Source organism: Bombus pyrosoma, linkage group LG11 (genome assembly GCF_014825855.1).
Source record: "Bombus pyrosoma isolate SC7728 linkage group LG11, ASM1482585v1, whole genome shotgun sequence".
Lineage (NCBI taxonomy): Eukaryota > Metazoa > Arthropoda > Insecta > Hymenoptera > Apidae > Bombus > Bombus pyrosoma.
In genome coordinates, this window is record NC_057780.1 from 549176 (window position 1) to 562843 (window position 13668).

Here is a 13668-nt window from a genome sequence, read left to right on the forward strand (position 1 = left end):
ACCTAAATACAAGGTTCGGGCTCTGCCTGAATAAAGGGGAAATAAGACGATCGAAACACAGAAAGTGCGATACGTTTCTTATTGAAAAATTGAAAGGATCTTGGCAACTTTGAGCAAAGAAAAAAGAAAACAGAAAACGGTATATTTAACGCGCGAGTAAAACGCGAGCGAGAAAGTAATAAAAAATGTGAAAAGCATAAAAACGAAAAATATATAAATCGAGATAGTAAACGAACGTTCGATTTACGCTGTGGAATTTGGCTTTAGATCGCAATTGATTCGCTGAAACAGCGTTTTTTTGGAAAAAATTCTTCGACATCGAAGGACCTTTGATATTTATATTCCCTTTTGTCCTTTCTGGTGGTGCTTTATTCCCTTTCCTGTTTACCGTCGATTGAAATTCAAAAAGAGAGAACGTAACGATGAATCAGCGTTGCATAACAGAGGCCCGTGTTAATTGGTTTTTAGCTCTGTCGTTTACCCCATTTCGTAGCTATTGCTTTTTACAAAAGAGCCGGTTATATCGGGATTTACGATAGCCGATTCCATCAAGACCTGCCTAATTCACGGTTATATCGAGCGGTTATACCACGTTCGGTCGTTCCTGGATTATGCTAAATGCAAAGCGTGCTTTCACCGGGTAAAAACTTTACTCGTACCTCGTAGCTTTTCAAAGTTAGGAAACCTACATCGCGGCGCAACAATGATGCTCGCAATGGCCGCAGGATCGGCCACGTGCTCTATCTTTCGTTTGGAAATTGTTGAGAACTAAATTTCACTACTTTCTCCGTCGCATCTTTGCTTCGTTCGATGTAAAATATGATGTCAGGTAGAAAGAAGAGTTCGTAACGTTTTGCAATAACGTGATGCTAATTAAAAATAGTCTGTACGTCGTCTTTGCGTAGAAATATCTAAAGGTTGTTTTTGAATTTTTTTTTAAAAACACTGGCAACTTTTGTTCCAATCCGATATTATCTTGGTCTGGCAACAGCGGATTCTTAACATTTTCGTACGGTCGTGTCAACATGTAGGACCGATATCAATTTCTTAAGCCAATATAGTCGAAAGCTAACAGTGTTTGAGTGTACGTAACGATGTTTCAGGAGAAAGCTTAGCCGAACTCCATCACGGATCCGCAAAAAGCGTGGGCGGTAGCGGATCGTTGCTACTGCTTCTGTTCGTTCTGCTGGGCCGGATACAACAGGTGTTGAGATGAAGGATCGACGACGCTTCGTCGCCGTATCGACACGGCGCTGCACAAATAACAATATGGACTTTTATATTATCGCTGAAGAACGGAGCTAGCCGTGTGGATGCGTAAACGACGAACGAAGAGAAAAAAGAGCGACGAAAGAAATGGATGAAACGAGAAGAGGTGACGCAGGGTGGGGAAACTAAAACGTGGATCGGAACGTTACGAGAATAGACGAGAGAATGGGCTACTACGAGAAAGGGAAAGGTTGGCAGCGTCGATCCGCCGCCATTGTATTTCTGCGTCGCTACACGCCAGTTTCCGGTTCACCGTTTGTCCTCCATGGCCGGCTCGATCTCGTAAAGCGCCTTTAGACCCTCGCGTCTCTGTGTCCTTCCGGTTACCGGAACTCTCGGATCGCAGCCGAAAGAATTAGGCAACCCGTTGAGGTTCGGAGGAAGGAATTCGTCGATAGCGCTGGTTGCTGGATCGATCAGATCGTATCGAAAGCGAGAGAGAAAACAGGGTTAGAGGTTCGATTTGGAAATTCAATTTGGAAATTCGATCGGCCGACTCGTAGTCTTCCTGTTTTCACCCGTCAGCTACGTCATGTGCCTTTATATTCAGTTTCGAGAACGAGGTCTAGTGCGAAGGGTTTGGCCGCAGAGTTGCGTCATACGTAAACGAAGATGGAACAAGGTGAGAACGACACGTGCATATCTTTTACGTTCTACGTTGACTCGTGCGATTGCACGTTTTCATTTATTTCAGCGATCGTGTACGATAGATCTTTGTATCGTGAAATACATAATCAAAATGTAATAAAAATAGTACATAGGGATTTAATACGTATAAAAATGTTGACATATCTTGTTATTCGGCACTCGAATAGACTGAACTACTAAACTAATTGAAACGGATGTAGATCAGTAATAAAAACTTAAAACGTTCACTGTCTACGATTCCAGAGAAAAATGTCCTCGCTTTCGCGTTAAATCTCTATTACCTTAAATTTCTTAGCACGGATGGTGAACGCGTTAAGTTTCGATTCATCGGATCGATCGTCTCGTAGTCACAACCATACTCTTTCCTTTATTTCCTAGAGAAATTTCCTCTTATTTTTCCACTTTATATAGGACCGCCTTTATCATCGAGCCAATGCGAAAAATACCAAAAGATTTCCAAAGGATCGTCGATAGCGATCTAAAAATATCTCGGCAACCAGAATCTACCGATAGCGAAAGAATCGGCTTTGATCTCCGGCGCAGCAAAAGAGAGCCGCCGGCAGGAGGTTGTTCCTTCCTCCCTACGGTCGCAACCGATTGTCTCCGAAAAGATTCGTACGAAACCGTGTCGCCTGACTGTGCCCAACCGCGTCGATCCGAAAATCGGTGCAGGTTCGATCAAGTTTGCGTGAAACGTGCAACTATCGAGCACTCTTATACGCGGGCACTTATCGGCACGTCGACAAAGAAAGCGCGAACTACGCACCGCTTACTCTAAGTTGGACTCTAAGTTGCATTCCTTTATCGCGTTCCAACGTTTCCGAGATCCGTGTTCGGTAGCTGGTTTCACGATGATGCACCGCGAGTCTTTGAACGATATTTCCGAATCTGTGTGGACGTGCGTTCGTCGGAAAATGGCGTGATGATGTGACGATGATCGAGCGTCTCGCGTATATTCGCATCGTTCGATCGTAATTACATTTTTCCTTCTTTACCGAGTTCCAGTTGAATTCGGATATCGATTGCGAATGAAGATGAAAAATACGATGTATCCAACAACAAAAACTATTCGATGACTGTAACAGCGAGTTTCCTTATTTATACATTCGAGTAATCATGCGTGGACGAGAGAAAAAGTTGACTGTGTGTGCTAAGTACGGAGCGAGGCTCGAATTATCAGTATTATCTAGTTTTCTAAAGAGCCAGGCCGAAGCATCGCGTGAAAGAAAGCGGAAGCGATCGCGAAGCGCGCCGAGTCGATGGTATCTAGCGTCATCGAGGAGCGCGCGATAATGTTGCATTTGCGCGTAAATTACTCGGACTTGATTCGATCGTCGACGAGATAATCGAAGAAAGTGATAAAGCGCCACATACGTATATCGAACGTATGCTCGATCCTCTCCACTCAAACGAATACGGTGTACTTAATTCGTAACATCGACTACGCGCGTCACGAACATTTGTATTTACATCGTTCTTAGTTAACGAGAATGTCGTGCATCGACGTGTACGTTTCGTTGTTTTCTATGTCGACTAGTTATAAAATTACGCAGAAGCACGAACAAGTGGTTTACGAGTCGTAAAACTACGAATACCCAGTACAAATGAAAATGCTTAAGAGATTGAATTATTTCGTCGGCGTCGTTGTTTCTCTAAGTAAAAGTACGCATTTTTCAAATTTACCGATTTTCGTATCAAAGGATCTCGCGGTAAGTAATATCGTTCTGTCGTTCGTGAAAATAAATTCGAATATTTAACGCGATATCGTTGATTAAAAATATGAAATATCCTTTGATCGTAAACTAGCGAAAATTCGTGTTACGAATCGAGGATTAAACCACTCGTTAAGCGTTTTCGAGCGGCTCAATGGGCACAATGGGATGCGAGAAGAGCGATTAACTGCCAACCTGATCCTAAGCTCATCAATTAGCGATACGAAGCGAAGTTTTAAAGCGACGGCAGCTACGCGTTTTAGATAAAGTCATTCTTTTTCCGTTGATCCGTTGATCTGTCGCTCGACGGATGAGGCCCTCGAACGGCGCTCACGAGAGCAATTGAACTTCTGTATCGGGACAGATCGCACAGTAATACTCGAACTTGACATAAAATCCAAAGTTTTCTTCGACGGCGAAATTATGAAATATACGATATGCGTTTTACAAGACTTTGTTCCTTTCCTTTCTACCATTTGTTCCCGCCAATTTTTAAGAAGAGTCCTTCTCGTTTAAAAATCGACGATTTCACCGAATAACATTTTCCGCCATTTTCTCCTGCCTAGCCTATAGCGTAGGCTGTACAGCTGTCGATAGAAATATTTCAATGCCATTAACCCGTACGTAGAAGATGATATTAAAGGTAAGCGATATCAAATCGAGTAAGTGAGAATAAGCCTGCTACGTTCTTCGCCACGTTCTTTGCTGCGTATTCTCGATCTAATCGTGTTTTTCTATCGTGAAAATGCGTATTTCTTAAATTCGACGAAAACACGAAGCAACTATGATGCTCGAATCGGATGAAAAATATCTCCCGCTGTCATTTCGTTTGCGTGATTCTCGCAAGTAGTCTGTAGAAACCGCTCTGGTAAGCGACAGAAATACACGGTCCTAAAGTTGCTCCAAAGACAAAATTACCCCTTTCCCATAGGAAACGTCCACTTTTGTCGCCTGGGCAAACTGGCCCGCACGACCAACTGGTTCCAGCGCCAGATCCAGGTAACTGGAGATTGAAGTTTCAAAAGGACAGCAGCCCCTACCTACAGCAGCAAACTACCTACACGCGGCACTCCACTCGCCTGCTATACGTATATCGGTCCGTGAGTCTGCAAGGGGTGAATGCAGTGGGTCGACAGATTGGACGTCGTTCCATCGATCCTAGTTGATTCGACAGCGACTCTATTTATCCGTCACTGGCCGAGAAATGCTTTCAAGCTGGATTCCTCGCTGACGATCCACCTACTCCTTTTTTCGTCGATACCTACGAGCGCTATGTGGCGAGATAATGAACGTCGCGAAACAGCTGACGCGAGAAAATTGCAACTTTTGTCTTAACTCGGAGAACTAGAATTCTGAGGCGAAAAATTTTGCAAGTCTGAACACTTTTACGGCGGACCGTGTTGGACTATACGGTTGCGGACAGAGGAAATTCGAAAATGTAAAAAGAGAAAATACTATAATTTTGTAAAATCGAACTATAATTGGCAAAAGTAATAAATAAATTTACATACAAATAGCGTTACCTCGAGTAGAAATTTATAGAAACTCGTACATACGCGTGTATATTCTAGAACAGATAACGCGATAAAATGTCTAACGCAAAGATTCGCATCACTCGTATACGCAAGTACCAATTTTAAATTTTAGAGGACACGCGACTTTTTGTCATAAAAGTTTCTCGCGTTTTCCGCTGATTCTGTTACGTTTCCCTTTAAATTTATATTTTCGAAACGTTTCGGCACGTCTATATCTTTTCTGAACAACCATCTGTTTTACTAATTTTACTGCGACTAATTTTTTCAATTTTAATTACTGTAATCGCTGACAGCCACGGTCACGCGTATGCGACACCCGCTTATGAAAACGTTAAGACGAAGAATATCTTTGACTTGATCGAACGTTTGGAATTCAGAAGATTTCACGGTATTTTGTAGCGCTGCATGTTCAACATAAACGAACAAAGTTTTCTCCTCGAAGTGTTACCATTAGCACATCGATGTGTCGTTGTTCGAAATAGAGCGAGTTTGGCCAATTGACGTTTAAACGATTTCAGTTGGCGAACAAGTACGGGCGAACTAAGATCAAACTGCGAGTAGTTTTCAGGCGATCGCGTGCCTGTCGATCAGCTCTGCCGTTCGTCGAGTTTTGTGCACCGTAAAATCGATTGTGAGCCACTGCATGAACAGACAGGAAGCCTGATTAGACAGCCTCTTAAAGCAATTCCACGTAGAAGCTCGCTCGATGTAGGTCAGCTTCTTAAATCCTTTATCCGAGGTAAGTTCGATGAAATACATTCGTAATTAATAACGTAAGTCGATTCAATTTGTTCTCAGGTTGGAACGTAAGAAAAAAAACTTTTAACTTTCGACGGCGTTTCTTGAAATTAAATAAAATATGTCAATCTGTTTAGCGTAACGATCTTTGCGAGGGAAATATTAGGTCGTCCGAAAAGTTTCTTTCTATCATTATATTCGTGCATAATTCAATAAACTGATATAAAACAAAAAACATTGTGCGTCTGTTATTTCCTGATAAAACGAAAGAAACATTTCGGACAACCTAATACTTTTCTGTGTCAATATCGATATGATACCGCTGTAACACCTACGTGTATAAATATATATTCGTTATATTTTACAAAAAATCCGAGAAAGCACCAAAGAAAGCGCCGTGGTATATCTATAGGATCATTATGAAAAATCACTCTGATGCTTTTAACGTTGATAAATCTGTGGTAAGAGATGCAAGTTTTAACAACGATAGGATCGATTTTATGCAGGGTCAAATGTAGAAAGCTGCCGGTACGTTCGTTCCAATTTTCCTCGAACGTTTGAACGATGTTTGGAAGATTTCATCGTAGAACCGCATCCCGATCGCAGAGTACGTTCTAGAGTACATAAAACGACGGCAAGAAGGAGGAAAGTTGTCTGAGAAAGTATCTCATTGGTTAGGCAACGAACGAAAGGAGAATCGCGGGGTTACGTTACTGGCTGTATCCCGTTGCACTTTCAACAGATACGTTTCTTATCTTTATCCGGGCTTTATCTTCACGAGCGATATAACTGGATCGGATCGGCATTCCCTCGTGGATAAAATTTTAAACAGGTCAGGACTGGTAAAATTGAAAAGGCGGTCGAACGAGACACAATTTATAGAAGCTAGCAATTGCCAAGGAACCGATAAAGGCGCTACGATTTACCTAGGGAGTTGTAACTCGCTTCTTTCCTTATTATGTTCTTTTTCCTTTTGATGGATGCGCGCGTGTTCTCTAAAGCTAAAGATGCTTTCCGGACGAACAACGTATCCTAAGAGACAACATCCGTGGCGTTGCTTCGGTTGAATCTAATCAATCTTTCTCTACGAAATTCTGTATCCTGATACATTTGTAAACAAAATTTCCGATCCAGCTATTCGATACTATATCTTGATATTTTTGAAAAATATACTCACGCGTATGAAATCGAGATACTCATATTCTCCGAGCCATCTGTAGGATATCGCGTCGCGGCGGTTCTCGTAAGTGTCATGTAACGATCTTTTTGGAATTTTCTGTGAGCCTCTGTTTGAAGCATTCTGCATCCGTGAAGGCGTTTCGTTCATGGCTCCGAGCTTCAACGAGGAATCATCGAAACATTTTTTACAGGCATTTACGAGGCACGCAAATAAATCCTACGGTATAAAAAGAGATACCGACCTATTAGAGCTAGTAATAAACATTCCAATTTTTCGTATCACAAAGTTCCAACAGAAAAGGGAAGGCAGCGAATCGCGACGGAAACGAAGGAGGACGCGTTGCCGGATGAAATTCTCGTTTGTTCACATTTAAAAATGTCGGAGGAGGATACGCGTTTCAAGATGCGAGACAGAATATTTTTCTTCGTATACCACCGCTTCCGGCAAGCACACACCTTTCCCCTTATCTCTATCCTCCTTTTTACCTTCATGAATCACGTTCCTCGATCTTTACCCTTTTCTTTGTCTCTCGTTCCCTCTCTCCCTCTCTCTCTCTCTCTCTCTCTCTCTCTCTCTCTCTCTCTCTGTGTCTCTGTTTCCATCATCTGACTCTGCTTTTCATCTTCTTCCACCCATCTCGATCTCCACGGGGCGGAATAAAAATCAAAGGCGAGTAAAAGGGAAATTGTCGAACCGAACGACAGCTTACGAAGCGCGAGAAGCTGTTTGAATGTTTTAAGAGGAAAGTTTCGAACGGATCGTGCGAAGATAACTCGACTGAACTCGCGGTTTTATCGCGAGAATGACGACGGAACCGGTTTCCCGTGTAATCTAATAAGCCAAGTTCGTTGTCGGCAATAAAAATACATCGTCGAGCCAGCAGAAAGAACGGGAATAAAATGTAGCGTCGCTTGGTCTGCGACGCACGTCCTTATTGCGCGCGGTCTACCTAGATTTAACGCGATGAAATTGTTATCGAAAATTTCCTCTCCGGACGTGACGATGTCCTCGAATGGCGAAACTGGAGCATAACATCGGCCATAAACCAAGTGTTTTTATTACGCGATTTTTATTTTTCTCGGATAAAACGATCGAAACCTCGTTCCGAGAGATTTTACGTCTAACGATTAGACTCCTCGAGAGATCAACTTTTCCGTGTCTTCCGACGATAAGACGGAGAACGTAGTTGCTAGAAAATATCGCGATGTTGGTATTTCGTTCAAGACGAATGCCGTAAAGAGTATACAGTGTGTGTTTTTTTACGGGTGTCGGAAAATTTAAGGGACCAGTCTTAAAGCCGAAATGAGATCGGTCGGAGAGGATCTGTGCTTCGGCCTGCTCGATCCTCGGATTTAAATCCCCTCGACTTTTACTTCCGGGGACACCTAAAGACCGCCTGCTTCCTTTCGTTCGCCTGCAGGGATATTTTCGCCGATCTGTAATCATCACGATCTTTTTATTCCTGATTTTCGTCTCATTTTCGGCTTCAAGAGTCACCCTGAATGCCCACGTGCGTGTTGTTTCTTCAAAAATTGAACATCGATCGTGCAGCGATTACGCAGTATAATGAAGTTTACCTATTCCAGCTACTAAAAGAAGCTCGTATAGAAACAGATTTTTGTGAACCTTTACCCTTAAACGCGAACCATATAAAACCGAAACAACGTTTACTATGAAATCTAACGTACGTTAGAATCGACGTTTGTTGAAATATCGAGCTAAACGTCTAAAATCTGCGTTTGAAATATATCTGTCGAGAACGGACCAGGACTCAATTGAAAACCATATGGGACGAAAGATATAGGGAGACATGGCCATTTGTCGTGGACAAACTGCATCTAGAAGTCGGCGGAAAAAGACCACGGATTAGCTTTTCAACCGTGACCGGGAATGCATCTAAAAAAGCCAACCCCCGTCTTTATCATCGCGTCACAGGCGACCCGTAACCCGATCGTTTCTCTATTGTAAAGGACGGTGCAAGAAAACCCGGAAAACGGAGAACTGGAACAATTTGTCCCCGTTTCCGGCGAAAGAGGATCGTTCCCAGCGTCTGTTAGAAAGCTGTCCGGGTGCATGCGAGGCAAATACGCGAAAAGTTCACGTGAATGTAGTCCGCGCGTAAAATGGCCAACGTTATATCGTCGCTGGACCACCCTCGTGCGAGCTGCGCTGGGCAAGATAGCGAGGTTGGCGTTTAAAAATGCCGCAATTTCATTCAACTCGTGACTTTTCATCCTTGAGATCCGCTAAACTGGACAAAAGTCGCTGATCGAGGACGAGACTAAATGTACTGGTAATGGAAGTAGGTACCGACGGCATTTTCGTTAAATACCGCTTGTTGCGATATAACCGGATCGTCGATGAAACCGCGAAAGAAATCGGCGAAGAAAAGAAGATAAAATTGCATCGGCCGGATAAGCGTCGACCGTACCGATCGAGAAACTGTTTGTATCTTCCGCAAAGATCGAAGGATCGTTGACTCGACGGTCGAGCGATACCGATTAATTATCGATCAACGGTACTTAAGTAGAGATACATTCGGCTGTTTTCGATTTTCAGATTTGCAACATTAACTGTTTCCAAAATTCAGAGTTGCGACTATGACTTTTATTTCGTCGTTTTAAGCTTTGCGTGATCGAACCATAAAAGCTAAACTCGTCGTAGAAAACTGTGTGTTTCGAAACTATCGTGAGATCGCGAGAAACCGTCGAATTTCCATGACATTCACGTTCGCCGTCTTGCCACCAATTTCGGAGTTGTATCAATCGCTTGTATCGACAGGCTTTTCACCCTCCCCCCGAAAAGACAAAAGACCGAAAAGACTGAAAAGACTGAAAAGATCGTGGCTCTTCCCTTCGATTTCCGTACTACTCTCCGCACACGCTTCAACGAAGAAGGGATGATGTTTGCGTCTAGCGTCGTTCTACGAGAATGATCGCAACGATAAAAGTCGCTGATGCAAATTTATCCCATTAGTAACCACGATACGATCTTAATCGTGTAACCGCGCGAGTATCGATGAAGCGCTCGTGGCCGAATTTTCATCGTTTTCGCATTATCTCGGGCTCGAGTGACACGTGTGCGCGATCGTGGAAAAGTCGGCGCTGAAACGTAGCGAGCGAACGCAGACCGGTTGCGTCGTACGTGCGTCGCGTATGAAATATTGCGTTATTTCTAAGTTTGCTTAACTCGCGTTTCGCGAACGCGTCGACGTAATAACGGACGCGTATCACGTACCGCGCAATAAGAAGAAACGGAGATCACATTCAGCCGAGCGACTCGACGTCGACGACGACACGACACGCTGCGCCGCTTCTCGAATAAAGTTATCCATCGTCCGGTAAAGAACAAAAGGAACCGTATACTCGTGGACATGGCGCATCGATTTATACAGAGAGGCTCGTTAATTAATCGAGGCGGTGCGACGCGGCGATCGATCGCGCGCAAATACGCATGGACGACCGATCGATTCGCATCAAGGTACGCTAAAAAAAGGATTTACAAGGTTCGAATCGGAATGGTAAGTGATAAACGGCGACCCGATATTCGATGCGATATTTTCAGTCTGTCCTAGTCGGCGTGCCCGGGCCAGATAAACGGCCCGACGATCGCACCATGCGTGATATAACGTCGCGCAGGCAACTGTCAATGCGATAGGCGCAGTCACTAAGTACGTACGTTCATATATGACGAAAGGGTGAAATGGCAAGTGAATAGAAAGGAGGATAAGAAGATCTTGTCTTACGCATCTTGTCGCATTCGCGTAAAATCTAACGCGTGCCACCAGCTACTTTTGGCAGATATTAACGACGCTTTTACATAAGAACACAAAAAGATCAACAACTTATTCGAATTCGAATTTATTCGCGACGGGTCGAAAATATGTTAGTTTTCAACCGGTATCGTCTAATCGTCCGTGACCGATAATGATAGTTTCGGCTCGATCGCTTAATTTTCAGGTGCCTCGTTTTAATTTATAACGGTTACGCTCTGCGTTTCCTCTATTACCTCTGTTACAATGTTATTGATAAAAATTGACGATGGCCAAGAGTAATAAAAAAAATTTTCTTTGTCTCGGTGACCTTTTTCATAAATATCGTCGAAATAACAGTTATTCTTGCTTTCTGATGAAAAACGATAACGAGACGGTCAATTACCATCAAAAGGTCGAAGAGAAAAGAATGAAATAAAGTAACGGTAAACGAATAAACGAAAGTAGGCGGCGATAAATTGTTCTCGCAGAAGCCAAGAGAGAATAGGAAACAATTAACGAAAAGGGGAAAAAAAGAGGAAGAAATTAAATAACACAAAAAAAATAGAATTATTGAAAAGCTGATACAGAGGAGGCTGTTGCTTTTCTGGCTGGGGTGGTAACTATTGCGGTTCGTTTATTGTCCGATTATTAATTACCGTGGATATATCGAGAGGCCAGGCGGCCGTAAATAATAACGGGGAAGCCGAGTTGTCGTGTCGCGATCATTATTTACCGCGGCGTGTTACGTTGCACGCCAGATTCCGGAATCGCGACTGTTTCGAGGAGAGGGTGTACGAGGTGTTGAATTACGACGAGCCAACGAGAAAAATTCAAACGAAAATCGGTTGCAGAAAATTTGCGCTCGCCATCCAATCATTGCCTCGTGATAAATCTAAATTTCGGCAACGTACGAGTTGCTTCTATATTTCCAATTTGAACGATCAAACCGTACGAACGTGGAACAATTTGTCAAATAGGACTCTATATTCTCTGAAGAAATTTTTATGGAAGCGCAGCTTGTACGTAATAGATGATTTTACGATTCAGATTATAATACGACACTGTTTTTCTCGTTTTTTCTTTTTTCTTCTCTCTCTCTCTCTCTCTTTCTCTCTCTCTCTCTCTCTCTCTCTCTCTCTCTCGGATAAAATTCCACCGACGACAAAAATTATTCGACACGAAAAATATATCGTATCTATTATCGCGTCTAAGATATTCCAATAGATTATCAAGTTTAAATATATTTGACACGTTTTTACGCGCGGCTTTGTACATAAGTTCTATCGATGAAACTGGAAAAATCGATTTATTGGCTCGATGATGACAGAGCGATCGAACGGTTAAAAAATATCTCCGAGTTTCAATAGCGCTTTCGAGGAAATCGTAATCGCGTCGATCGCAAGTAGCTCGTAAACATTGGTGGGAAGAAATAAAGGTCTTCATTGTGGAAACTAGCAGAATCATCGTTCCGTAATTACGACGGTGAAGCGATCGGAGAAACAGAATATTTTAGAGTTTATGTATTATTTAAACGGCTTTTGCAGCTCTCGTTGTGACTCGCTTGACTCTGGTTTACAAATGATCTCGTTAATATTCCGTAGAATTCAACGTTCTATCAATATAGGCTGGATAATGCTGCTCGAAAAGTAAACATCCGCGTTTTATTTTTCTCCTTTAAATTATAGCTTTGCTGACAAAAGTTAAATTTTATTTCGATTTCGCTAGAAACGAGAAACGTAAGGAGAAACTGCGTAAAGTATACTTTCATAGAAGATCGTTGATCGCGAGCTAAAGGTGAGAAAAGTTGCAACGAGTTGACGCGAATTAGCCAAAATTGCGAAAGTTGGCACGAATTTCAGCGTATCGGCAAAAGTTAACTTTTATTTAACACCTCTTGCTCTCAATTTATCTGGATCCTCTACCTAAGTTACAGAATATTCGTGCATTTGCAAGAGAAAAACGATACAAAATTACGAAATTACAATTTTATCGACGCCGGATAACGACAAAGATAGAGCAGAAACGAAGGAAGTTAATTGATGGAAAATCTGAAACAATGAGACAAAGAAAGATGATTATCCTGGAAGATTTGGAACGTCGCGGAACGACGACCGGATCACTAAGGAATCAAACATACTCGTAATTTATCGAAGCGCTATAGTTTCAGCGGTCGACGACAAGCGCGGTTCGTCAAAGATTTACATAGCGAAACTGGCATCTTGTAACAGCATCGATATCGCTTATGGAGGAAACAAGACGTGGAATCGAACGCAAAATCGACTAAAGGAACGGTATAATTTCCGTGTAGCGAGACGATGGTCCGACGTAAGATACTCGACTCACGACTGGCGACTTGGCGGTCGAACGAAACAAACGGAACATTCAGCCGATACGTTCGAGCACGGAGACGAAGTTAAATTGGACCAAGTCGTGTCGAAACGAGGAAACGTTTTCAGGGTATGGCCGATGCTAGCAAATGGCGAAACTTTCTTCGATTCAACGTCGATAGATCTAGTTCTCGATCGTGCGTACAAACAACAACGTTTCGTGTAAACCCTCGTGATTCCGACGGAATGAGATATCGCGAACGAACGTTGGATCGTCCGGATGAAGAACGCATTATATTCGCGAACGCATGACAAAATTTTTGTCACGGATATATTATACGCGTTGCACGAAACTGTTTGAAATTTCTTTAACACCGTAACGAGACGCGACTGTCGCGAGCATAAGTAAGAGAAAAATTTGAAACGAGTTTGAAAATCATACCTGAAGACTGGAGGATCGGGAAAAACATTCTCGTTCATCGTCGGAGTAAACGCTGAATCGACG

At 42.8% G+C, this 13668-nt stretch overlaps 1 protein-coding gene across 8 annotated transcripts in view; it reads left to right on the forward strand.

Moving 5' to 3' along the window:
• Window positions 1–5087, forward strand: part of LOC122572602 (zwei Ig domain protein zig-8-like) — a 236615-nt gene extending 231528 nt beyond the window's left edge. For 7 of the 8 annotated variants that reach the window (XM_043737747.1, XM_043737750.1, XM_043737749.1 and 4 more), the window contains one exon: window positions 1104–4540. In XM_043737747.1, the coding sequence (XP_043593682.1) occupies window positions 1104–1216 (113 nt within the window). In that variant the 3' untranslated portion in view covers window positions 1217–4540. Of the gene's footprint in view, window positions 1–1103; window positions 4541–4560 lie in introns of those variants that run through there. The other variant, XR_006318511.1, reaches the window with a different exon arrangement.
• Window positions 5088–13668: the final 8581 nt, after the last annotated feature.